This window comes from Dromiciops gliroides, chromosome 3, assembly GCF_019393635.1.
Source record: "Dromiciops gliroides isolate mDroGli1 chromosome 3, mDroGli1.pri, whole genome shotgun sequence".
In the NCBI taxonomy this organism is placed as follows: domain Eukaryota; kingdom Metazoa; phylum Chordata; class Mammalia; order Microbiotheria; family Microbiotheriidae; genus Dromiciops; species Dromiciops gliroides.
In genome coordinates this window covers 358,822,497-358,850,452 of record NC_057863.1, presented here as the reverse complement: position 1 = coordinate 358,850,452, position 27,956 = coordinate 358,822,497, and the positions used below count along the sequence as shown (strand labels likewise).

Below are 27,956 nucleotides of genomic sequence, written 5' to 3'. Positions count from 1 at the left end.
TCCAGCTTGTTTTACAGATGAGGAAACTGAGGAAAAGGGGGATAAGTGACTTGCCATGGATCATACAACTAGTAAGTGCCTGAGGCCAGATTTGAACTCACAAAGCAGTCTTCCTGATTCCAAGCCTGGCACTCTATCCACAGTGTCCCTTAGCTGCCTTTTTGTTTCTGCACCTTATAGGAGCCATCTCTTATAATATAAGCCCCAAGCAAAATAATTCATGTTGGACATGTTGGAAAAAAAGGTATGACTCATTCTATAGCGTTAGACCATTATCTTTTTGCTAAGAGGTAGATGGCATGATTCATCTTTAGCTTTACAAAGTCATGATTGGTTACTTCATTGATCAGAGTTCTTTAGTCTTTCAGAATTGTTTTCCTTTACATTATTGTAATCATTGTGTAAATTGTTCCCCTGGTTCTACTCATTTACTTCACATCTGTTCACACAAATCTTCCCAGGTTTCTTTCAATTCATCATAGTTGTCATTTCTTACAGCTCAATGCTCTTCCATGACATCCATAAACCACAATTTGTTTAGTCACTTATGTCCCAAAATAGACCAATTTACTTCTCCCCCAAATCCTCCCTTCTTTCTAACTTTGCTATTTCTTAACTTCTCCACTTTTCTATTTCACCACTGTCCTTCCAACCCAGTTTCCGCACCTTAGACTCATCTTCAATCCTTCCCTCTTCCTCACTTCTCATCAGTGCTAAGTTTTATTGATTGATTGAACTGCCACAACATGTTTCAAATCCATCCCCTTCTCTCCATTCACACATCTACCACCCTAGTTCCACTCTGGACTGTTTACAGTAGCTTCCTAATTGGTCTCCTTTACTCCTCCACATAGCTACCAAAGTGATACATCTAAAGAACACACCTGACAGTGTTACCCCTTACTCAAGGAACTCCATTGGCCGACTCCTTCTTGCCTCTGAATGCAAATTCTTTTGTTTGGCTTTCAAAGCTCTTCATAATTTGACTCCAGCCTCAAGCCTTCCAGGTGTTTCACGCACTCCTGAATTGTAGCTGAGCTAGTTGCTATTCCCTGTACATGATATTCCATCATCGTGTCTTTGTACAGGGAGTCTGAAACTAACGCCCCCCTCAACTCTATCTATTAGAATCCCTCTCTTCTTTCAAAGTTCAGATAAAGCACTACAATCTATAGGAATTCTATTCTGAACCCCCCCTCCCCCACCCACCTGCCCAATACCTTCTCCTTGGACATTACTATACACACATATGTATGTATATGTACATATAAACATATATATGTATACATATAGGCATATGATGTATTTAATTTTCTGTGTATATGTTTCTTCCCCCCACACACACCCAGTAGAATTTAAGCTCTTTGAGAATAGAGACTGTTTTGTTTTTGTGTTTGTATCACCATAGTAAAAAAGTAATAAATGTTTGTAAAATGGAACTGATGTCATGATAATCTATCTTTCTTACACATAGGTGATCTGGTCATATTACTCTTTTTTTTTTTAAGTGAGGCAATTGGGGTTAAGTGACTTGCCCAGGGTCACACAGCTAGTAAGTGTTAAGTGTCTGAGGCTGGATTTGAACTCAGGTACTCCTGCCTCCAGGGCTGGTGCTCTATCCACTGGGCCATCTAGCTGCCCCTACTCTTATTCTTAAAAGTCTTCAGTAAGGAGTCCTTTTAGCTCCTGAGTAAAGGTCATAGGATTTAGAGCTAGTAAGGATCTGAGAAATCATAAGACCATAGATTTAGCTTTCAAAGGGGAACTCAGAGGCTATCCATTCCAACTCCCTCATTTTGAAAGATGAGGAAATGGAAGACGTGGAGAGGTGAAAATGATTTGCCCTTCTGAGTGTAAATCTTGCTACTGTAGCACAAAATTTTGCATGGCATTGAAGGGCACTCTACAATCTAGATCTAAACTTGCCTTTTCAGTCTTATCGTCTATTGTTCTGCTCCCTATATTTTTATGTTCCAGCCAAACTGGACTGTTATCTCTTGGCAAAAAATACCTTGCAGGGCGGCTAGGTGGCGCAGTGGATAGAGCACCGGCCCTGGAGGCAGGAGTACCTGAGTTCAAATCCAGCCTCAGACACTTAACACTTACTAGCTGTGTGACCCTGGGCAAGTCACTTAACCCCAATTGCCTCACTTAAAAAAAAATACCTTGCAGTCTCTCAGCTTTATACTTTTGCTCTTTCTCTCATACCACTTAATTCTTTAAAGCCTATCTCTCATAGCACCTCCTCTGTTAAGTCTTCCCTGATCTCCACAGTTGGTAATGAAAGATTTCTCATAGCACTTTTTTTGTGCTTTTCTAATGCCTTTATGTTTTATATCTGTATCTGATGCCTCCATTAGACTGCTATAAACATCATGAAGGAAAAGACCAATCCTTATGTAAACTGTCTCTCCTCCCACACCTCCAACAGTGCTTTTGCACATAGTAGGTACTTAATATATATAATGGATACTTAATACATTTTTGTCGAATAAATATGGAATCAATGTAATTGAGTACTATTCATTGTTAACCAGTTGATCTGGCATATATATGATTGGATTTCACATAGGATGCTCTTGAAGGAAATATACAAGCTGTGGTAAGGTAGGTATCTGAGCAATTCTGGGAACTGGAAATCTAATTTTTTTTCTGTTGTTCTTCCTTTAACTTTTAATTGCTAGTGATATAGGTGTAAATTTAGGAAGCAGGTAATAAAAAGCAAAACATTTTTGTTAATATTTCTTTATAATACTTTAAAGTTTGTGATGTTGTGACTAACAACAGGTATCTTTCCATTAAATGCTACTAGATCTGTTCTCACAATTTTAGCTTAGGGTTACTAGATATGATTCAGTGTTCTGATAAGCTTTTGATTAGTTATTTAAAATGAAAATAAGAAAATACCAACTTAGGGATAATTTTAGGTTAGAACATAATTAAAGGAATTATTTAGGAATTGATATGTATTGGATTTCTTTTCCTGGGGCAATTGGGGTTAAGTGACTTGCCCAGGGTCACACAGCTAGTAAGTGTTAAGTGTCTGAGGCTGGATTTGAACTCAGGTCCTGAATCCAGGGCTAGTGCTCTATCCACTGCACCACCTAGCTGCCCCTAATAACCTTTTTTTTTTTTAATGTATTGGATTTTGCTAGGTAGTCTTTGTTGCTTCGGGAAAGATCAAGGAAGGGCCTTCAGGAAAGAGACAGTTCCTGAGCCGAGCTTTGAGACTCCCATTTTTCTGAAAGGTGGAGCTGAGGAGGGAAGATGTTCCAGGCATGGGGGACTGGAGATGGAAGGTCATGTATGAGGACCTCCAAGGAGTCCTGGCTTGATTGGGTCAGAGTTTTAGTATTGAGCCAATTAAATGTTCTTAATAGAGTTCACAGTGCAGAGCCCCAGAAGAGAGATCATACATGCATACATGTCATTTTCAGTCATGTCCAACTGTGACCTCATTCAGACATCTGACATCATAACATTGCTCCTTCAGAGTACTATTTACAGTTGAATAACTCTGGCTTACCTGTGGCAGACGTAACTTTTAGATTTCCTAAATATTATTCCAATTGTTACTAGATTTACTTTTTGGTGGAAAATTCTGACTTACCTTTCGAGGAAATAAAAAACTCCAATATAAAAGTCTGTCTTCTAGAATAAAGAGAAAACATGTGAAGAAACAGGTTTTTGATAATATGACTTGAAATTAAATTGGGGTCCTGAAGGAACAAAGTATTATGAAATGAAGTTGGCAGTACAATACTGGACACTTTTGTTTTTCCAGCCTCCTCAAGTAAATCCAGTCATTTTGTGGCGTTTTTCTCCCAAAGAAGAGTAAATCCTGTGATTGTGATAACTAACTAGATATCAGTTACCTGCGTTTATTTTTTCCACTCCAGCAGACAGATAAACCATTTCAGACTTGGAATCAGAAAGGCCTGGAAATAACATCTTTAGTTTTCTGTTTTTGTTTGTTTTGAAGATTCTGTGAGTAGTGAGGGAATCCTTGTTATCCATACTATCTGTAAAGTACATTCATTATTCCTCAGACTTGTAACAAATTAGCTATTTTTTTGTTACTGTTGCTCTTTATCCTTTAGAAGAATTTTCATTAATATTTTCTTGACATGACCTTCATTTCCAAATATTGACCCATAATATTTAGAGAATAAAATCTGGGGGAGAACAGTTCAACAAAATTAACTAATACATCAACCAGGTATGGCATCTTATGCAGTGTTCCACACCTTTTGTTCTCTAATACCTCAAATACAGATGGGAAATGTTGCTGCTTTTTCTTTTTCTTTTTCTTTTTTTAATTTTTTGTAAGGCAATGAGGGTTAAGTGACTTGCCCAAGGTCACACAGCTAGTGACCAGTGTCTAAAGCTAGATTTGAACTCAAGTCCTGAATCCAGGGCTGGTGCTTTATCCACCATGCCACCCAGCTGCCCTGTTGCTGCTTTTTCTGCAAAAGGGTGTTCTTCCTAATTAACCTTCCCTAATTGCATCCCTGTTTTGACAGTGGAAACTGCTTGTATGGGAAAGTGGGTGAGGGAGAATGCCAGATCCATATTTGGGGGGGGGGCATCTTTGACCTTTGACCTTCAGGTGACAATTATCATTTTAATTTGGGATTGTGATTTTCACCTGAATAATGAAAATATGAAAGAAAAATGGCATATTTTTCTTTCAGTTTTTAATACCAAGTAATATTTTTTGTGCTATAGTACTTCATGTCATGTAAGGGAAAACCTATTTAAAACTATGTTTAAAAACATTTCCAGGGGCAGCTAGGTAGTGCAGTGGATAAAGCACTGGCCCTGGATTCAGAAGGACCTGAGTTCAAATTTGACCTCAGACACTTGAAAGTTATTAGCTGTGTGACCCTGGGCAAGTCACTTAACCCTCATTGTCCTGCAAAAACAAAACAAAAACATTTCCTATGTCATACATTATAAACTACTAATGTCTTCAAAGTAACTTTTATGATGTACCAGGAACTATAGAGATCCTGTCTCTATTTCTTCTTTGGCTTTCTGTGAATGGATTGTCAATGTCCGTTTAGTACTTGCAAAACTACTTTTGCTAATCAATGATCATGTGCAGGGATTTTAGTGGCCATCTTGGTATAGTTGCTGCTATTAAATTATTCTTGAATAAATCATCTTTTTTGTAGGTCAACAGCATCCAGCCTCAGATACTTCCTGCATGTGTGACCTTGGGCAAGTCACCTAAACCTCTGGTTACCTCCTCTATATAATGGGGATAATAATAGCACCTACCTCTCAAAGTTGTGATGAGGATAAACTGAGAATATTTGTAAAGTATTTTGCAAACCTTAAAGTACTATGTAAATGCTAGCTATTATTATCATTATTGCTGAACATTCCCTAGTAGAACAGTTATAAATGCTATACAAAATGAAATGAGAAATGAGGAGACAGAGAAATTGGAAATAACTTGGCTCTGAGATGTTGGAATAGAGTCTAATTGGGGCATCCTTTAGAGAGCTGAAAGAATTAAAATAGAGCCAGAATTTCTATTATAAAAAATTGTTTGTATTTGTAAGATACTTCTGGAAATCTATGACATAATATAGTGGAAGGAGTATTATATTGTAAATAAGGAGACCTGGATTTAAGTCCTACCCTTAGGACATAACTATCATCACTTAACCCTCTGAATCTGTTTCTGTAAAATCAGGATAATACTGTCCTGCCTGATTTCATTGGACTGTGGTGAGGGTCACATGAGACAATGTGCATTATATGAGAGCATTTTTAAAATTGTAAATTGCTAAATAAGCTACTGCAAAAACTTGCATATTGAAGTAATAATTTGGAATTAATGTTAGTAGAGCTATAATTTATAAAGTATGCCTTTTTTTGGCGGGGCAGTGAGGATTAAGTGATTTGTCCAGGGTCACACAGCTAGTAAGTGTCATGTGTCTGAGGCCGTATTTGAACTCAGGTCCTCCTGAATCCAGGACTGGTGCTTTATCCAATAAGTTGTGCTTTTTAAAAAAAGTTCCATGTTGAAAATCCTTCCCTATCCTTCAGAATTCCATTTAGGTGCCATTTCCTCTGATTTCTCCCAGCTAGAAGTTATCTCCCCCTCCTTAGCGCTCATATTTTTAAAACAACAACAAAACCCTGTTTACCTAGAGTAATCTAATTTGTATTATTATTTGTGGAACTCTTATCTCCTCTGTTATATTATAAAATGTTAAAGGTCAGAAAGCATGTATTTCATTTTTGAATCTCCCAGAACCAAGTATAGTGCCAGGTGCCTGATAAATTCATGCTGAATTTGAATTGACTCTTCTTGAGAACCTATTATTTTGTAACAAAATGAAATACCTAACTCAATATTTGTCCTTTGCAGTTCCTAAACTTTTCTTTTTTGGGGGGCTGGGCAAGTGAGGGTTAAGTGACTTGCCCAGGGTCACACAGCTAGTAAGTGTCAAGTATTTGAGGCCAGATTTGAACTCAGGTCCTCCTGAATCCAGGGCCAGTGCATTATCTACTGCACCACCTAGCTGCCCCCTAAACCTTTCTAAAAAAGAGAGCGGAGAGACTTCATACATTTAGATTATTGCAGTGATCTCTTATCTACTCAGCTTTATTAACTAAGTCTCTCCTTCCATTTGTTCATATGTATTATGTCTAGAATAATATTCATCAAGCATTACCATCATGGTTTTTTTTTCCATGCTTGAGAACCTGTGATAGAAGAGGTGGTAAACCATGGATACTAAAAGAGGTATAATGTGTTGATTTTCTTTGCTTAATTGTAATTTGTCACAAGGGAAGATTGTATATGGGATGTGACAGAGTTATTGGGAAGTAATAGCGGTATTTTTTAAAACCATCAGTAACACAGGAAGCTAGATGGTGCAGTGTATAGAGAGCTGGGACTGGAGTCAGTAAGACTTGAATTTGACAGTCTCAAACAATTCCTGAGGGCAATTCACTAAAATTTATTATCTCTGCCTCGGTTTCCTCAGCTGTAAAATAGGGATAATAATGGCACCTATTTCACAGAATTGTAAGAATTAAATGAAATATTTGTAAAAAGTGCTTGGCACATAGGTGCTATGTAAATGCTTATTCCTTTATCCTTTCCCCTCTCTATTAGTTCCCTCTTTTTAATAATATTCATTATGACCTTTCCATTATAGAACTGAAAGCACTTTATAAACTCCTTGTTCTGTACTTTTCCAGGCTAATTCAAAGGACTAAGTACCTCCTATATATAAACTAGTGGTCTTCCTTCACCTTTTACCTGTCCACTACAATCAGTGTGGCCAACTGGGGCTTGCTAATTCCTACTTCACTTCTTTAGCACATTTATTTCTTTTCCTACCTTGAACATATTCCACTTCTTCATTACTATGTCATGCTAATCACACAAAGAACTTTGTAAACCTTAAAGTGCAGTATAAATGTCAGATATTATTGTTATTAACATTTCTTTCAAGTCTTGTCTTAATATTTATTGTTTCCAGAAAGTCTTCCTAGGTTAACTCCATTCTGCTGTAATTATTCCTTTCCTGTGCATCTCTTCAGCATATGTGCATCTAATTAACATATTAGTATATTTTAATGTGTATATATGATATATTAAATTGCTGATGAAATTTTGTATCGTTATTCACAGCTCATTTCATTAGTTGATTATGTCTTACCCAGAAATTTGAAGTTAAAGAATTAGGGCCATGCTTTCTTGTTCTTTGCAATCCTCTCCCTCAGTGTCTAGTACTATATATAATATAGATAGTTGATAAATGTTTACTTTAAATAATTGCAGTATTTTGATTTCTTCTGTAATTTTCCTCATTCTTTTTGCTTCTTAAATAATCTCAATTATGTTCAGACATCATTAACTATTACAGAGACTTGGGTCTAGTAAAAAAACTTCTTATAAATACAGCTGTAAAGGGAAATGTGCCAGAAGTATTGATTTCTTACTGTGGAATAAATTCCCAAAGGAGAAGTGTTACTTCTTAACTATAGCTATTGAGATGCACAGTATACCTGTGAGTATCTGTAAAAGCATCTGTTCTTAGTAATTACTTGTTTTAAACTCTCTTTGGCCTGTCAGTGTTTTCTAGATATCATTTAGCACCCAAAAAAAGCCTTAAATAGTAGATATTCAATAAATATGTTAAATGAGCAAAGTGAATTTTTAAAAGGGTGATATCAAGTATAGTTTTGGTCTTGTCTGTTATGTTTAGTACTATTCCCACATGACTTGAGCAGACTGATACTATTTTTTGCAGTTGTAAACTGTTAGTTTTTCAAGAAATTGATATTATGAAAGATAATACTGAAATTTTTCTCTTCATTTAGTCCAGAGATAATTAATATTAAGCTAACTTTAAAAAAAAAAAAAAGACTGAGGGGCAGCAAGGTGGCATAGTGGATAGAGCACCAGCCCTGGATTCAGGAGGACCTGAGTTCAAATCCAGCCTCAGACACTTGACACTTACTAGCTGTGTGACCCTGGGCAACTCACTTAACCCTAATTGCCTCACCCCCCCCCTCAAAAAAGACTGAGATTTTTCTAATTTGTCTCACCAAGTTCCAAACCCCCAAGTTCTGTAGACTTTCATTCTTTGGAGGGAAATACAGGTTTTAGGAGGAGGAAAGTGTGTGGGTATATATTTGGTATGGTCTTTGATGTTTTGCTTCTTCATTCATCCCCATTTAGTACTAGGATTGGGACAGGGTGTGCTGGGTAGCCATGGAAGCTACTTAATGAATTATTTAATATCCAGCTTGGTGGTCAAGAGTTTGAAGTGAATCTTAAAGAGAAAATCTGGAAGAAGAGCTGAAAGGAAGGTTTTCTCTTCTCTGCATCTAGGCAAGTTCTAAAGTGAAAATAGGGAAAAAAGGCTTGTATGTATATAATAGCAGGCTTTTGGTTCTTTAGGGATTTTTTTGTGGCATTTTATTTCATGATAATTCTTCCATTTGAAAATTTGGGGGTTAATTTTCAGTGTATTCATTTACATTTCTGGGGGACATTGGATGGGGCAGAGGGAATAGAAATATTTGAATGGAAAATTTACTGGCTTCCCGTTATTATAGTCTGTATTTTGAGGAAACTATACCATTCTGTGTAATTCAAAATTCTAAATATGGGTTTATTATCTGTCCCCCCAGTTGGGGGGGGGGAAGGGAACTGACTAAAAGATTGAGAACAGAGTTCCTATAACCTGACTATCCTAAACTTCCCTAGCTTCCACTTCTGAAGTCCTCTGTCACCACCATGATCTCTCCAGCCAAAAGAGCTGGAGCTCTCTGCTCAGCCTCCGCTTCCTCCTTCCTGTTCCCCTCCCAGAAATGGGAGGTTCTTCAAGATGATTGGTTGACTGGGTCAGAAGGTGGTCAAAGATCAAAGTTGTTAGCTTCTGAGAACAATTACTTTCTTAAGTACGCTTAAGTACCTGCCAGATGTGCTTACACTCTAGTAAGGGGTGAACAGTCTGTTGCCTTATCTAATTCAATCAGTTTAAATCTCCAGGTGGGTCCCTGAGTATTTGCTAAATCCATTACCTTAACACAGTTCCATCTAATCACTACAAAAATGATTCAGGTTTAGATTACCTGAACTCCCTCTGATTTCTTTCTTTCTTTTTTCTTTTTTCTTTTTTTTTTTTTTGCGGGGCAATGGGGGTTAAGTGACTTGCGGGTCACACAGCCAGTAAGTGTCAAGTGTCTGAGGCCAGATTTGAACTCAGGAACTCCTGAATCCAGGGCCAGTGCTTTATCCACTGCGTCACCTAGCCGCCCCCTCTTTCTTTTTTTAAAAAGAAGTATTTTGTTATTTTCCAGTTACATATAGAGATAGCTTTCAGCATTTGTTTACATAAGATTTCAAATTTCAAATTTTTCTCCCTCCCTTCCCCCCTCCCCCAGACAGCAGGCAATCATATATATACACACACATACATATATATATATATACACATACATAACAACATTAAACATATTTCTGCATCAGTCATGCTATAAGAGAAGAATCAGAGCAATTAGGAAAAACCTCAAAATAGAAAAACAACCACACCAAAAACAAAAATAGTCTGGTTCAATCAGCATCCATATTCCATAGTTCTTTTTTTTTAGGGGGGGGGGATTTGGAGAGCCTTTTCCATCATAAGTCCCCTGGAACTCTTTTGTACCATTGTATTGGTGAGAAGAATCCAGTCCATCACAGTTGATCAACACACAATGTTGATGATACTGTGTATAATGTTCTTCTGGTTCTGCTCATCTCACTCATCATGAGTTCATGCAAGTCCTTCCAGGTTTCTCTGAACTCCTCCTGCTCATCGTTTCTTACAACACAATAGAATTCCATTACATTCATATACCACAACTTGTTCAGCCATTCCCCAACTGATGGGCAACCTCTCAATTTCCAATTCCTTGCCACCACAAAAAGAGCAGCTATAAATATTTTTGAACATGTGGGTCCTTTTCCCTTTTCTATGATCTCCTTGGGGAAAAGACCCAAAAGTGGTATTTCTGGGTCAAAGGGTAATGCACAGCTTTATAGCCCTTTGGGCATAATTCCAAATTGCTCTCCAGAATGGTTGGATCAGTTCACAGCTCCTCTCTTTGATTTCTAACACCAAATTGATGCATAATTATAGTACTAAGGGACAGAAGGATGGTTTTCCATGAATAGTATTTTATGTAACAGTTGAAAGAAAATTAGAGTCTGATAGATGCCTCTGAACTGAACATTGTCTCTTCATCATAAACTTTTATCATTGGTTTGTCCTGGTTGATTGATTAATTGATTTTTTTTTGTCTTTTGTTTTGTTTTGGTTTTTGGTTTTTGCGGGGCAGTGGGGGTTAAGTGACTTGCCCAGGGTCACACAGCTAGTAAGTGTCAAGTGTCTGAGGCTGGATTTGATCTCAGGTACTCCTGAATCCAGGGCCGGTGCTTTATCCACTGTGCCACCTAGCTGCCCCCTGGTTGATTTATTGAAAATATTAATGGATTCATCCCTCTTTCTAAAGTCCCCGACTTGTCCACGATGTTTAAGTGATATGTAAGTCAGTGGGAAAAAAACCTGATTATAAGCCTTTGCTTATGTGTCAGGCACAGTGAGGGATTCAGAGAAAAGTTAGCTCATGGTCTTTGCCCTCAAGTAGCTCACACTCTTATGGAGTATATATTAATACCAGAAATTTAGCTGGGCAACACTTTGATCAACTCACAAGGGTAAGCCCCTATAATGAGCCTGAAATAGAAGCATTCTTTTAAAAAAGCAGAGACTGGGGACAGCTAGGTGGCGCAGTGGATAAAGCACTGGCCCTGGATTCAGTAGCTTGTGACCCTGGGCAAGTCATATAACCCTCATTGCCCTGCAATTAAAACAAAAACATAGGGGCAGCTAGGTGGCTCAGTGGATAAAGCACCAGTCCTGGATTCAGGAGGACCTGAGTTCAAATCTGGCCTCAGACACTTGACATTTACTAGCTGTGTGACCCTGGGCAAGTCACTTAACCCCCACTGCCCTGACCAAAAAAAAAAAAAAAAAGCATAGACTGATTTTAGTTTTTGTATTATTTTTGGGAGCCTTCAATGCTCTCTTCCCCTCCTGGCTTCATGACCCTTTTCTTATACAGTGGGGGGGGGGGGGCGGCAGTGAGGGTTAAGTGACTTGGCCAGGGTCACACAGCTAGTTAAGTGCCAAGTGTCTGAGGCCAGATTTGAACTCAGGTCCTCCTGAATCCAGGGCTGGTGCTCTATCCACTGCACCACCTAGCTGCCCTTCTTACACAGTTTAAATCCCATTTTGTACCAGAGGCCTCTCTCAATCTCTCCCATTACTTATGCCATCCCTTTGAGATTATTTCTCATTTACACTATATGTCTTGAATGTACACAGTTCTTTTTTCATGTTGTCTCTTCCATCAGAATATGAGATCTTTGAAGGCAGAGTGCTTTACTTTTCATCCCCATTGCTTAGCACGTGGTAGGTGCTTAACTAATGTTTTTTATTGATTGACCTAATTCTAATTCTGGTTCATTCTTCATAGAATTAAACTAAATAATGTTAAAACTAGAATTATTCCCTTAGTTTTGGGGGCAGAAAATGTGAATTATGTGCACATTTTTTTTAACAATTCCTATAATTTCATTGGTAGAAGGAGCTCCTTCTGATGTACTTCCTCTATGAAAGATCAGTGCCCTCTCTTCATCTCCTCTGTAGGCAAATTGTTTATCCATAAATAAAAACCATACGTTCTTATTCTTCATTGGTATTTAAAAATAATAGCTCAACATAAGAAAGGATATAAGTTGTAAGAATCTTGTAAAGCTGATTTTGAGAATGTATAATTTTTTTGCCAACAAGAATCTTTGATGTTTTATCAGAACAGTTTATCAGTAAATATTTATATGTCATGAATTAATTCAGATACTCTTAAGTAAAAAAGCATTACTTTCATCACTCAAAGGCTTATTGCTTACTTTAATCAACATAAATTGTGATATACAAATTAAAATGTTTCTTTCAAGTGAATTGTGAGATAGTGCTAAAGAAAAATGATATGGAAACGGTATCCTGGGAATAGTTCTATAGTATCCGTTACTTCCCAGAGAGTTAGAGGTAATTAAAAGGAAGGAATGTGAAGGCGTATAATTCAATAGTTTCAATATCTGCCTCCCCCAAAAAGGCTTTGAAGGCAAATTTTACTTAGAAAGTAAATATAGCATGATTGAAATAATTTACCAAACACTTAAATGATTAATTTTTTAGAATAAGTATTATAAATTTTGTCTCAGAGTACTATTTTTGTCTTTGACAGCAAGATAATGTCTAGGAACTTAGTGGTCTAGTATTGGTCTATTAAAGAACAAGCTATAGTGGCTCTTGCCTCTACTTTGTTCTGGACGTCTTATTGAGGGCAAAACTAATGTGTAACGCATGATTCTTTTAACCCAGTTCCTAGTCATAGCTTGATTTTGTGTGGCTGTGATGTCTCCTTTGCTCCAATTTCAGGGCTGTTGAAGCACAGTATATAGTATGTTTCATTGTGCCAAAAATTGACAGTTTCATTACACATCCTTTTGTTTTCAATTTTGATACAATTCTTTTGATTTCTGGGCAAATATAAAGTCTTAGAAAGCCAGGATTAGTAGATTGTTTACATCTTTCTGGTAACTTCCACCTTCAGAGTTCTGGGGGTGTGGCAGGAAAGAGGTCAAAAGCATTTTGCTCATTGTAGGCTTCATTCCTGCCTCAGTTCATTTTCATCTTAGTTTTTCTTGATTTTAAAGGCCTGGGATAAAATTGGAAGTTCTTCATTTAAGAAGGCTTGAGGTCCTTACCATAATAATCATAACTTTTGTTTTTAGTTAAGTGATATGGGTTCTTCAAATCAAGATTTTTGTTTTGTTTTTTGTTTTTTTGCGGGGCAATGGGGGTTAAGTGACTTGCCCAGGGTCACACAGCCAGTAAGTGTCAAGTGTCTCAGGCCAGATTTGGACTCAGGTCCTCCTGAATCCAGGGCCAGTGCTTTATCCACTGCACCACCTAACTGCCCCCAAGATTTTTTTTAATATGTTTCAAGAAGCCAGCTGATATTTCAGGTGAAAGAAAAGCTTCTGGTAGAAACAATACTTTTTGATGAATTTTTTTTCTCCCTACCCCAGCCACTACATTTGAAGGAAAAAAGAGCTAATGCTTTGCTTTCTTTCAACTGGGAATGACTAGCAAATTTTTTTCAAAAGCAGAATTAGCTAAATTATAGTTTAACAGTTTAGTAGTGTACTTATTTTGGAGTACAGCTAATTGAGCTGACAGTATCGTTTGAATGTTTAGAATTTAAATCAGTATTGGATAGACATAATTGTCTGCTATTGAAATTGGTTGTGTGGGCTTATATCTGTTTTTTGGAGTTACACTTCACTTACCTTACTAGTTTTAGAGATAGCCATTATTAGTGTTTCTTGAATGTTCGTCTACCATTGCAGCACTTGATAGTATTAAATTTCATGTAGTTGGCAGTGTTTTCTACAGTGATCATTGGGAAATGCCTATGTCTCTGAAATTTATTGATAAGCAGATTGTTCAATGAGTTTAATGCAAAAAAGAAAAAATATATAAATCAGAAACTTAATCTGTAGCACAAACATGATAACTGAAAATACAGGATAAAAAGTAACATTTGTGTCAGACTGTGGTTCCTATTCTCTATACAGGCTATTTAAAATTTTATTGTCCATGAAATCCTTAAAAGGACAAAGTTTCTGGCAATTATATTAAACACTCAGAAGCAGTTTGAGTAAAAAATTATTTTCTCAACCTTTTGAAGTAATTTATCATAAGAGATTTTTTTTTTTTTTAGTGAGGCAATTGGGGTTAAGTGACTTGCCTAGGGTCACACAGCTAGTAAGTGTCAAGTGTCTGAAGCCGGATTTGAACTCAGGTACTCCTGACTCCGGGCCGGTGCTCTATTCACTGCACCACCTAGCTGCCCCTATCATAAGAGATTTTGATGTTACTATTTTTGTTTCAAAAGGTGAACCTTGGATTGTTTTTTTTTAATTGTTTCTGCGATTTTTAGCCTGATGAACAACTCCTACAAGTGCAAATTGCAAACTTTTCAGCAATTTATATATAGCCATAGCGTTATGTGGGACTCTGTATGGTTAGGTGACTTGTCCCTGATCATCCCATCTGTATGTCAGAGATGGGATTGATCCCAGGGCTTCCTAACTTTGAGGCCAGCTTTCTAGCCATGGCACCAAGTTGCCTCTTGTGGGATCATTAATTAATTTTCACTGTGTTCACATAGTAGTACTTTGGGGTTTTGGTTTCCTTTTAAGAATATTACAGTTAAACTGAATAAAAATATTGAAAACTAGTCCACAAATTATTTGTAGACACTCCCCACACACATGTCTCAACTGTTTTGAAGGCCAGAAGATAGATTTTTTTTCTCATCAAAATAATATTCACAGTGAGGAAATTGAACAGTTAGAATTTATGTAGTAATGAGTATAGGAACTGACAAAAAATTACCCTAGAATACATTACTCAAACTCTGGTTTTCAACCAATGCATAATTTAACATTCTTAAAAGTAAAAATATTGAATTTCATTAAGGACTCCTTTTTGTTTGTTTTTTGTGAGGCAATTGGGGTTAAGTGACTTGCCCAGGGTCACACAGCTAGTAAGTGTCAAGTGTCTAAGGCCGGATTTAAACTCAGGTCCTCCTGAATCCAGGGCCGGTGCTCTATCCACTGCGCCACCTAGCTGCCCCTAAAGGACTCCTTTTTGAAAAGAATTTTAGCGTTTTGAAGATGATACATATTGTCTTAAGTAGTTGCTGTTATTGTTTTTACTATCCCACACCTTAAAAACAAAATACAGAGCCAAGCAATTCTTCTAAGAGCCAGTACCAATCAGTATTCCCTTTTGTCCCATGACCACTGGAGAGCTTGAGGTTGCCATCTGGTTTAGACCCAGATGACCGTACCCAGTACCAGCATTGCTGTTGTGAAAAGTCTCACAATTCCTTACTCCATGGTAAGGAGCATGGAATTTGGGGAAATGATGGTAAAAGAATAGAAAATTTCTTAAGTGAGACTATTTCTTGTAGACTCTTCCTAATCCTGGAGCAAAAAGACTTTTTATAAAACCCTGTTCCAGTAATATATTTCTCCTTCCCAGAGACTTGGTCCAAAGTTACTTTGCTCCTTAAAAAACATTTAGAATAGGGGCGGGCTAGGTGGTGTAGTGGATAAAGCACCGGCCCTGAAGTCAGGAGTATCTGAGTTCAAATCCGGCCTCAGACACTTAACACTTGCTAGCTGTGTGACCTTGGGCAAGTCACTTAACCCCAATTGCCTCACTAAAAAAAACCCAAAAAACAAAACCCAAAACATTTAGAATAGATGACCCTCCTAATTAGAAGGTCCAATTTATCTTATAAAAATACTTCTACTTTAAAAATGATTAACCAGTCAGCCCCTAGCTCTTGGCTTTAAATTAACTGAGTCAACACCTCTTACCTATATTCCCTGGGGTTGTTTTTTTCCTATCATATTTTTATTTGGGGACTCAAGAAATTCACTTTTATCTGTAAAAATCTGTTAACCACTAGTGTCAGTGGTGAATTTCTACTAACAACTTTGCCTAAATGGAGTATATTTTGCATTTCTTGAACATTGGCCAGTGTTAGACCAGAAGTGGGAGTTGGTATATTTTGGCATCTGTAAGAAGAGTGTAAATGAGAAGTTGGCCCCCAAGCTATTGTTTTAGTGCTATGATTTCATTCTCTATACAGTCATTTATTATTCCTTCCATAAATGCTGCTGCCTGTCATTAAATTTCTTCTCACAAGGCATTTTAAAATGATTCTATAACTGTAGGATGTTGAGAATCTATACATTTCAAATAAGTAGAAATCACCTCTTATGTTAAGTCCTGCGTTATAGAATTGGCAATTATAGCAATTTCAGTCTGTCAGTGTTTAGTAGGAGAGGTACTGATATTTATTCCTTTATATATGTTTGTAGGACTTAGTCCTTTTGAAACATTTATGTAAATTTAATGGGATTAGATCTTTCTGCTATCTTAATGATTCACTTACTTGGATTAATTAAAGTAGTTGTTTATTGTATTGGATTGTATGTGCAGGTTATCATGTACTAAGGATGATGTTTCAGTGCATTGTTTAGTTGTTACATAGCTCCCATCTGTCTGTAACAAAGGCTGTTGCTGGGTCTTTCTATTTCAATATCAGTTATTCATTTCAGCAAACATTTATGAAAAAGGTAATATGTGCAAGGCAACAAAAGTACAAAGACAAAAATGAACTCATCCCCTGACCTCAAGGAACTTACATTTTATTAGTTATTTTTCAAGTATCATCCTAAAATAATGATAATTATTGTGCAGTGGCTCTATTTCCAAGTTCACTTGTGTCTCATTTGAACTCTTCTATGGGATATGTTCAAATTTCATGCCATTACTTCTGATTTTAAAATAATTTTCCTTTGTTGTAGGATGAGCAGTTCTTAGGTTTTGGCTCAGATGAAGAAGTCAAAGTGCGAAGTCCCACCAGGTCTCCTTCAGGTATGGCCAGCTAAGCAAATGGTGTGTTTGAATTTTAGACTATTGGGTTTTTGTGCTTTCAGCTTGCTTTATGTGCCTTTTAAGAGATGCTCCTTTAAGCTTTTTATATGTATCTATCCTTCACACTGACTAGGGAACAATATAAGAGCTATTATTACTCAAGTGTTTCTTCTACATATTCTACAAGGCCCCATTTTATTCATTCATTAAATTCTTTGCTCTGTGAAACAAAGAGAATTGTCAAGAATATGTTTAGATTTATATAAGGAATGCTCTTGTGAAAATAATTCAAGGGTGTCAAATTTCTGTTTCCTATTGAAATACTAGTCTAATAGAAACAAAATTTTAGCAGTCCATAATGTTCTTTTAACATTCTTACCTTTACCCCAAATGCAATTTCTAAGTATTAAAATGTATAAAATCACTATTCTTTACTGTTTTGGTCCAGGGCATATGACAAACAGCAATACCAGATTGAAATGAAAAGAGTTGAAATGAAATGAAATTTCTTGGAAATTTCACTTTTTATGATCTCAAGCAGAAATAGCTAGAATCAGACCTTATTTCTTAGATTTCACCAGTCAGACTCAGACTTATTTTTTGAGAACAAAAGTTGAAGTAATATTGAATAGTTCATGCAGTGCTGTTATGTGAATGAAAAAAGTATAGTCCATTTGAAATTATTTCCCAGCGTGTGCTTCTTTACTTACTCCCCCTGTACTTTGGTTTTCCCTTGCTCTGTATGAAAATCTCATTAAATATGAAATTGTTAGTTAGTGGCACTGAATCATTTCTTGCCCTTCACTAAACATTTGAGTTTCGTTCCAGAATGTCTTGATCAGTATACAGTAAAGTAAGAACAATCTCTTTAGAAGGCACATTTATAAGGTAACAGATCTGAAATGGTGATGCTTCAACTACTTTTTGGTTGAGTGAGGCAGATGATAGTTATATCTAAATGCTATCCTAATAATTGATACTTTTCAAAGCAAGTAGTCGAGATATGAAAAAATGATAGAATTTTAGAACTGGAAAAGGGAACAATACTGATTATGCATTCCAGACATCTTATTTTACAGATGAGGAAATTGAAGCTTTGAGAAGTTATGTGACCTGGCCACACCTAGTTAGTAAGAGAGTTAGGACTAGTAGCCAGGTTCTTTGTCTCCTGTTTTCTTTACTTATTTGTCTAGCATAGATTGAACATTTCATGATTAAGATCTAAGACTTTTAATGGGTCTTCATTTTTTAATAGTCTTATCTAAAGAGTTCTTTTAAAATTTAAACAGAATAAGTTCTCAGAGCTTGCAAAGCCATCTGAGTAGTCAGGTTCAAATCTATCACAATCATAATTAGGCAAGTATGTATTTTTCTGACTAGGAGTTTTCTTTTAATGGTTCATAATGACTGTCCATTTCAAGAAGGTTTCCTCTAAATTCTTTTGTTACCTCTTTCCCTGAAAGACTTAGGTCTTGTGCCATCTTCTACTTTTATTACTTTAGTTGTGATTAGCAATTGTTTAGATTTGATTGTGAGTTCTTTAATCTATTGCGGGTAGAGAAAAATCTCACGAGGTAATGGGCGAGAAAGGAATTTATATTTAGAAGGCTTAATAACTAGACCAGTATGGACTTAGTTAGGTTTTTTTTTTTTTAATTTTTTTGCAGGGCAATGAGGGTTAAGTGACTTGCCCAGGGTCACACAGCTAGTAAGTGTCAAGTGTCTGAGGCCAGATTTGAACTCAGGTCGTTCTGACTCCAGGGCCAGTGCTTTAGCCACTGTGCTACCTAGCTGCCCCCCTGGACTTAGGTTTTAATAGGTTAGTTCCATAGTCTAATGGGTGTTCTTCTTAAGAGGCTAAATCTCTTTTGGTCCCCATCAGTTTTGGATCCAGGAGTATGTTCATTTATGTTGGACTAGGAAAAGGATAGGATATAGCAGTGTTTAATTAATTTTTTAAAATACTGGCTTGTAAAAGAAGTAAGGGGCAACTATCATCCTTCTGATAAACAGACAGATTTGGCTAATCCAAATCAACATAGTCTTTTCATTTCTGATAATATCCTTGATATCAAACTGGTAGATAATGATGTTTATTATTTGGGTGGTTCACCACACTAGGTCAAGAATCTTAGCATAGTAGAGTAAATTAGTGGACTTGCCATTTCACTTAATTTCCTTATTAGATTACATGACATTGAGTTCAGTGGTCTTCTTTTGGTGTCTTTTGTTTAACAGATTATCATCTTGCTTAACAGAACAGGTTTTTGACACATGAGTATTATGAAAGACTATAGGCTACAAGTTATTGATAGACCTTCCTAGAAGCCTTCCTGAAGCTTTGACTTTTATATGTTCATGTCAGATTTGGAGGCATCCTAGAACTTATTGATAAAAGCTTGCCCATAGACCCTTGATCTAATTATTGTTTACACAAGTAACAAATTCACTCAAAACTAAAATTCTCAAATAAAGAATTGTTATGAACCAGTGTAAAAATGTCCTTAAATTTTGGTCTTGGTATGTTGGAATGTGGAGAGTTAGTATAGATTTTTGAATCCTTCTCAGGATAAATGTTTCTTCTTACTCATCTGAAGTTTCAGGAAAATTAGCCTTGTAGAGTTACACTGAAAACATGTATTGCTATTTTGATTTTCTTTTTACTTGAAAAAGTAAATGACTGTTTTACTTTATTCCTTTAAGGTTAATTTTGGGAAGAAGGAAAATCTTACCCAAAATAAAGTGGTTTTTTGGATATTAAAACCAAATGGGCTAGAATATAAAATGGGAATCCTTTTCCTTTTGCATGTCCATGGCTTATGCTAAATTCACATACACTTGGTTAAGGCCAGTCGCTTGGAACTACAAAGCTAAATGTGTGCTCTTCACTGTTTGATTCTATACACAGTTAAATCTAGTCCTCGAAAACCTCGTGGGAGACCCAGAAGCATCTCTGAACGAAATTCAGCTATCCTGTCAGATTCTTCACCTGTGTTTTCCCCTCTAAGCAAACCAGAGACTAAATCTGGAGAGAAAATAAAGAAGAAAGATTCTAAAAGTGGAGAAAAGAGAAGAGGAAGACCTCCAACCCTTAGCAGTGTCAAATTCAAATTATCACAAGGAAAGGACATATCAGACTTATCAAAGGGTAGCAAAGAAGATACCTTAAAAAAAATTAAACGGACACCTTCTGCTACGTTTCAGCAAGCAGCAAAAATAAAAAAGTTGAGAGCTGGTAAACTCTCCCCTCTCAAGTCTAAGTTTAAAACAGGAAAGCTTCAGATTGGAAGGAAAGGGGTACAGATTGTCCGAAGGCGAGGAAGACCTCCATCATCAGAACGGATAAAGACAGATTCAACACCTCTCATTAACTCTCAGCTGGAAAAGCCCCAAAGGGTCCGGAAAGAGAAGGATGGTACACCACCACTTACAAAAGAAGAAAAGACAGCTGTCAGACAAAGCCCTCGAAGGATTAAGCCTGTTAGGATTATTCCTTCCACCAAAAGGACAGATGCAACAATTGCTAAGCAACTTTTGCAGAGGGCAAAAAAGGGAGCTCAGAAGAAGATTGAGAAAGAAGCAGCTCAGCTGCAAGGAAGAAAGGTGAAAACACAGGTCAAAAACATCCGACAGTTCATCATGCCTGTTGTCAGTGCTATCTCCTCAAGGATCATTAAAACCCCTCGTCGGTTTATCGAAGATGAAGATTATGACCCTCCAATTAAAATTGCTCGACTAGAGTCTACACCAAACAGTAGGTTCAGTGCTACATCCTGTGGATCCTCTGAAAAATCAAGTGCAGCTTCACAGCACTCTTCTCAAATGTCTTCTGACTCTTCTCGATCTAGCAGTCCCAGTGTCGATACATCCACAGATTCTCAGGTCTCTGAGGAGATGCAGGCACTTTCTGAAGAACGGAGCAATACTCCAGATGTACATGCTCCATTACCTATTTCTCAGTCCCCGGAAAATGATAACAGTGATAGGAGGAGTAGAAGGTTTTCAATCTCAGAGAGAAGCTTTGGGTCTAGAGCTTCTAAAAAATTATCAGCCTTGCAAAGTGCCCCCCAGCAACAAACCTCTTCCTCTCCACCTCCACCATTACTCACTCCTCCACCACCACTACAGCCAGCTTCCAGTATTCCTGACCACACATCTTGGCTTATGCCTCCAACAATCCCCTTAGCGTCACCGTTTTTGCCTGCCTCTGCTGCCCCCATACAAGAGAAACGAAAGTCTATTTTACGAGAACCAACATTCAGGTGGACCTCTCTAAAGCATTCTCGGTCAGAGCCACAGTACTTTTCCTCAGCGAAGTATGCCAAAGAAGGTCTTATCCGCAAACCAATTTTTGATAACTTTCGACCCCCTCCACTGACTCCTGAGGATGTTGGCTTTGCTTCTGGTTTTTCAACTTCTGGTTCTACTGCTCCGGCCCAGCTATTTTCAGCACTCCATTCTGGAACTAGGTTTGATATGCACAAAAGAAGTCCTCTTCTAAGAGCTCCCAGATTTACTCCAAGTGAGGCCCACTCCAGAATCTTTGAGTCAGTAACTTTGCCTAGTAATCGAACATCTGCTGGAACTTCACCTACAGGGGGATCTAATAGAAAAAGGAAAAGAAGGGTGTTCAGCCCTATCAGATCTGAACCAAGATCTCCTTCTCATTCCATGAGGACAAGAAGTGGAAGGCTTAGTACTTCTGAGCTATCACCTCTCACCCCACCATCTTCTGTCTCTTCCTCATTAAGCATTTCTGTTAGTCCTCTTGCCACTAGTGCCTTAAACCCAACTTTTGCTTTTCCTTCCCATTCCCTGACACAGTCTGGGGAATCTTCGGAGAAAAATCAGAGACCAAGGAAGCAGACTAGCACTCCAGCAGAGCCATTCTCATCCAGTAGTCCTACTCCTCTCTTCCCCTGGTTCACGAAGAGCTCTCAGACAGAAAGAGGGAGAAACAAAGACAGGGCCACTGAGGAACTGTCCAAAGAGCGAGATGTTGACAAGAGTATGGAGAAGGACAAAAACAGAGAGAGAGACCGAGAGAGGGAAAAAGAGAACAAGCGGGAATCAAGGAAAGAAAAAAGGAAAAAGGGGTCAGAAATTCAGAGTAGCTCTGCTTTGTTTCCCATAGGTAGAGTTTCCAAAGAGAAGGTTGTTGAAGATGTTGCCACTTCATCTTCTGTCAAAAAAGCTGCAGGGCGGAAGAAATCTTCATCACTTGATCCTGGGACAGACATTGCCACTGTGGCTCTTGGGGATACAACAGCTGTCAAAACCAAAATACTTGTTAAGAAAGGGAAAGGAAGCCTTGATAAAACCAACTTGGACATTGCCCCTGTTGCACCATCCCTGGAGAAGGAGAAAGCACTCTGCCTTTCTGCTTCTTCATCAAGCACTGTTAAACATTCCACTTCCTCCATTGGCTCCATGTTGGCTCAGGCAGACAAGCTTCCAGTGGCTGACAAGAGAGTAGCCAGCCTTCTGAGAAAGGCCAAAGCCCAGCTTTATAAGATTGAGAAAAGCAAGACTCTCAAGCAAGCTGACCAGCCCAAAGCACAGGTATTCTTTTCATCTTGCTTATGAGACAACTTCTCAACACATTTAATTTTGAAGCTGTATTTTGCAGTAAAAATAGTATAATTGTGACACCTAAAAGGGAGAGTAGAGGCTCTTCTTACTCTGGGTAATGATTATAACAACAGATAACAGATGGTTGCAAAATTTAAATAAGAAGCTCTTGAGCAGAAGTTGAGGGGGAGAAAAGCCATAGAAGTTAATTCAAGATGGAATAGACTTTTAAAAATGCAGCCAAATGATTGCTAGTATCTCTGGCTAAGAATGATGAGTTGTGCCTGCCTGACCTTCAGTTTCTAAGAACAAACCTTTCTGAGCTCTTTAGATTTAACATTCTTCAATATGGGACCACATTTTGTATTTAGGGGTTCTGCCAATTTGGTATTCCTATAATGAGATTGAGGCTTACCTCTGACACGATGCTAGTTGCTCTTTAATAGTTTGCCTCTGAGTAATAGAATATGCTTAAATTAGTAATTTTGACCTCTCCTTAAAGCCCCCCCCAATCCCAATTTCAGTCTTGGTCTATATGTCCATCCTAGAAGTGTAAGAAACTTTAGGCATATTAGATGCCTACATATTAGGTAATATAGTCATGATACCTTGGGTTTGTTTTTCTTTTTCTTTTTTGGTGTGTGTGTTGTTGTTGTTTTTTAATCTAAGGAAATGATAAAATGGAGAAAACTAATTTAACGGATTTCTGTTGTGGGATTAGAGGCCACTTAGGTTCTATGTTTTGTCCTGGCCTGCTGGATTTTAGAACAACTAGTCCATTTAGAGCCTACTTGGGAAATCTGTTTTAATCCTAGAATATGAGAAGTTTGTCAGTTACACTTTGACTTTATTTTCAGAATATATGTTGTCATTTTGGAACTTGATAGCTTTAGGTACTTACCTTTTCTTGCTTATCTCAAATCTAGGGTCAAGAAAGTGATTCATCAGAGACATCTGTTCGAGGACCCCGGATAAAACATGTTTGTAGAAGGGCTGCTGTTGCCCTTGGCCGAAAGCGAGCAGTGTTTCCTGATGACATGCCCACCCTGAGTGCCTTACCATGGGAAGAACGAGAAAAGATTTTGTCTTCCATGGGAAATGATGGTAAGTATAGGAATGTTGATCCTGGAGCCTGTGAACAGATATTTAAATTTGATTGTTAATAATCTTGAATGAGTGACAATATGTCCTCTTTGTGATTACATTAAATTTCTAGAAAGCTGATCTTATGTTTTATAGCTTAAAGCAGGGATTCTTAATGTTGTGTTCATTAATTGTGTTTTTTAAGTATAACTATTTTAATATAATTGGTTATATATTTTATTTTATGCATTTAAAAACATCATTCTGACTAGACTGCCAAAGAGATCCATAACACAAAAAAAGGTTAAGAACTCCTTGATTAAAATAACCTTTTTTTTAGTGGTTCTCTTCCTGCTTTTGCTAGAACTATAGTTTATCCATATAAGGTTGAGGTTCTTGCTTTCCAAAAAAAAAGTAGTGGCTTGATTAAAATCTTTAAAAGTTGAAATAATGGTATTTCATGTAAGTTCTGACTTGTTCATTTAAATGTTTTTCACCAGAAAATATTTGTTTTTCTGAACCATCATAAAAATGGCTATTTCCTAGTAGTATGAATTTTTAAGGGGTTTAAAAGATTACTCACCAATCCTTAGGGACAGAGTACAAAGTCTACAAGATCTAATACACTTTCTTTGACAGACAAGTCATCAATTGCCGGCTCAGAAGATGCTGAACCTCTTGCTCCACCCATCAAGCCAATTAAGCCTGTCACCAGGAATAAGGCACCTCAAGAACCTCCAGTGAAGAAAGGGCGGAGATCAAGGAGATGTGGGCAGTGCCCAGGCTGTCAGGTGCCTGAGGACTGTGGTGTTTGTACTAATTGCCTAGATAAGCCCAAATTTGGTGGCCGAAACATAAAGAAACAGTGCTGCAAGTGAGTGGGTATTTTATTTCAATAATTTAATCTCTGTATTGTGAAAAGCAATTCTTCATCCTTGGCCCTGGTTTTGAATGGAGAAGAGTATGTCATATCTTTGCCAGGCAGAGCCCAAAAGTCTTAAAACTTGTTGAGACTTGGGTTGAAGATTGGTTGGAGATTTGGATCTTATGAAGCAAAATTAGGGGTGTTAATTGGCAGTGTTTTTAGAGTAGAGAAGAGTTCGAGGTATGAAGTGTTCAGGAGAATAGTTTCACAAAAACAGATCCAACATACAGGTCACAGTGGCCATTTATTAAGTCAGATGAAACTGTTTTTCTTATAGTGGATTGGTTGTATATAGCTTATATCCAGGAAATTTTGGGTATGTTCTATTAAAATTGCTTTCTCCTCACCCTCACCTATTTCATCTTTTTCTATAGGCTGTTTTCATCTATGTTTCAATACTTAATAGTTATGGGGCAGCTAGGTGACTCAGTGGATAGAGCACTGGCCCTGGAAGTCAGGAGTACCTGAGTTCAAATCCGGCCTCAGACACTTAACACTTACTAGCTGTGTGAGCCTGGGCAAGTCACTTAACCCCAATTGCCTCACTAAAAAAACCCAAAACTTAATAGTTATCTTTACAGTGTGAGTATTCCCTATACAAAGTCAGATTGTAGGGCAGCTAGGTGGCACAGTGGATAAAGCACTGCTCCTGGATTCAGGAGGACCTGAGTTCAAATCCAATCTTAGACACTTGACCCTGACTACCTATGTGACCCTGGGCAAGTCACTTAACCAGCAGAGATTGACAGCCATTGGTATAGACTTTGAGAACCTCTACACTATAATGATACGTTGGAACAGGACTTCAATGGAGAATTTTTAAAATATGCTATAAGTTAAAATGAGATTTCCATTCCTATAACTTTGATCTTTCTTTAATCATTTTCTGGGACTGGAACTGCCAACTGGAGTAATGTCTGAAAGCAAGGAGCAATGGCATAAAGATTCTGGTAATACAAAAGCTATTTATATTTTGAGAACCTGATGTATTGCCCACATTTTCAGAAAAATCAGTCTCCAGGAAAAATCTGTAAATTGCCCCCAGCTTTACCTGGCTTTATGCAAGGATTACATCCTTATCTCCTCTCATCAAAACAGAAAGAAGTGACAAGCAAATAATTAAATGACAGTTAGATTACACAAAAGGAGATCAAATGAGATCGATTCAATATAAAGAATTCAAAGCAAATTGATCGTCAACAAGCATGAAGTGTTTTTGCTAGGCACTGTGGTAAGCACTGGAGATACAAAGAAAAGCAAAAACAGTTCCTGCTTTCAAGGAACTTGTGTTCTATTGGGGACAACAACATATAAACCATTTGGCACATTCAAAAATATATGCACAGTAATTAGAAGACAAACTTAGAGAAGAAGGCTTTAGCATTTGTGGGGCTTGGAAAAGGCCTTCTGAAGAAAGTGGTATTTGAGCTCAGTCTTAAAGGAAACCTGGAATTCTAAGATGTGGAGATGAAGAAGCAAAGCTTGGGAGATAGCCAGTATAAAGGTACAGAGATGGGGGAGGTATAGGGTTATGTTAGAGATAGGTCCACATGTAGAGGGGAGTAAAGGGGGAGACTGGAATGGTAGAAGAGCTCATGTTAAGAAAAGTCATGAAATAGATACTTTTAGAATTAGAATGGCAGATAAAGAATCTGTTTTCTAATTTCCAGCTTATTTGGTGTTCAGACAATAACTAAAAAAATGAACTCTTCCATGAGGGAGTAGTGCTAAATTTTATTGCCAGCGTGGTTTACCTCGTTCTAGATAATTCAGTTGTATGATATAGGTTTAAAATCTTAAGCCTAAATATGAATTCTTTCTACAACATAATCAACAACTGGACATCTACCCCCACTGAATACCTGTTCTGATTTGGAGAAATAGGCTGGGATTTGCTTAACCTTTTAAATTCCGAGGAAAATTAATAGAGCTGTTACAGGTATCCTTGAGGATTGAAGCTACATTGAGCTACGACCTCATCCTTTTAAATTCAAGTAGCTCCTTTCTTCACCCGTAACAAGCTTTGCTCTTGATGAACTTGAAACAGACTTAGAATTCTTGAGGGCAAATTAATGGATCTGTTTTGATTACCCTTCCAACTGTCTATCTTTTCAAAGTAACTTGTCCTCTGGTCTATCTCTTGTTACTCTAGGATGAGGAAATGCCAGAACCTTCAATGGATGCCTTCCAAAGCCTACCTGCAGAAGCAGGCTAAAGGTAGAGCTGTTACCAAGAGCCCTTTAAAGCCTCTCCTGCTAATTGAATGCCATCCATCTGTTTGCACGTCTCATGGTTAGCTCGCTCCTTTCCCCTGTAAAGATAAATCATGTCCAGTTCCCCTTGTGCCATCTAGGGCCAGCTTTGCCTGAGAGAAGCAGTGTGTAAGACTGCATGATGTTTCTAAGTTTCTGTTTTAAATCAAAGTACTGTGTATTATTTACATGTGATCATATTCCCTATACCAGCTGTGAAAAAGAAAGAGAAGAAGTCCAAGACCAGTGAAAAGAAAGAGAGCAACGTTGTAAAAAATGTTGTGGACCCTAGCCAGAAAACAGCTCCACCAGCAAGAGAGGATCATGCCTCAAAGAAAAGCAGTGAACCTCCCCCCCGAAAACCTGTGGAAGAAAAGAATGAGGATGGAAATGCGTCTACTCCAGGGGCTGATTCTAAACAATCCAGCACTTCTGCTACTAGGAAGACTGGCAAGCAGGTCTCCCAGCCAGTGCAGGTCATTCCTCCACAGCCACCTAGCACAGCACCACTAAAAAAGGAAGCTCCCAAGACCACTCCTAGTGAGCCCAAGAAAAAGCAGCCGCCACCACCCCCACCCCCACCACCTCCACCACCTCCTCCACCTCCTCCACCACCTCCAGAATCAGGTGAATAAATGAAGATAGAAGGAATTGCTAACCCCAAGCCAAAAATACCAACCAAAACTCTGCTTATTTAAAGACATCGGTATTCTTCTAAGGTGTTGTTAGACCAACTAAAAGCCTTAAATGTGTGCCCTATGTAAATTGCTATGTAATTTTAAGTCCTGGGTTCAGAAAAATCAGCTACCATGTGTTCTCTGCCCAACCAACACTTAATAAATATAATTAAGTGCTTGCTACTCATAAGGCATTTTGCTAGATGCTGGGGATTCAAAGATATATACGACACAGACCATGGTCTCAAGGAGCTTACAATCTAATGGGGATAAGACATGTACCACAGATACACAGATAACTGTGGTACAGGAGAAAATGTGGTAAGTGCAAAGGAAAGAT

At 37.8% G+C, this 27,956-nt stretch overlaps 1 protein-coding gene across 1 annotated transcript in view; it reads left to right on the top strand.

Moving 5' to 3' along the window:
• KMT2A (lysine methyltransferase 2A) overlaps positions 1-27,956 on the top strand; it is an 85,620-nt gene that overhangs the window by 17,054 nt on the left and 40,610 nt on the right. The window contains exons 3-8 of the mRNA XM_043995296.1: positions 17,039-17,108; positions 20,017-22,670; positions 23,606-23,783; positions 24,402-24,636; positions 26,840-26,904; positions 27,153-27,566. Coding sequence (XP_043851231.1) covers positions 17,039-17,108; positions 20,017-22,670; positions 23,606-23,783; positions 24,402-24,636; positions 26,840-26,904; positions 27,153-27,566 — 3,616 coding nt within the window. The remainder of the gene's footprint in view (positions 1-17,038; positions 17,109-20,016; positions 22,671-23,605; positions 23,784-24,401; positions 24,637-26,839; positions 26,905-27,152; positions 27,567-27,956) is intronic.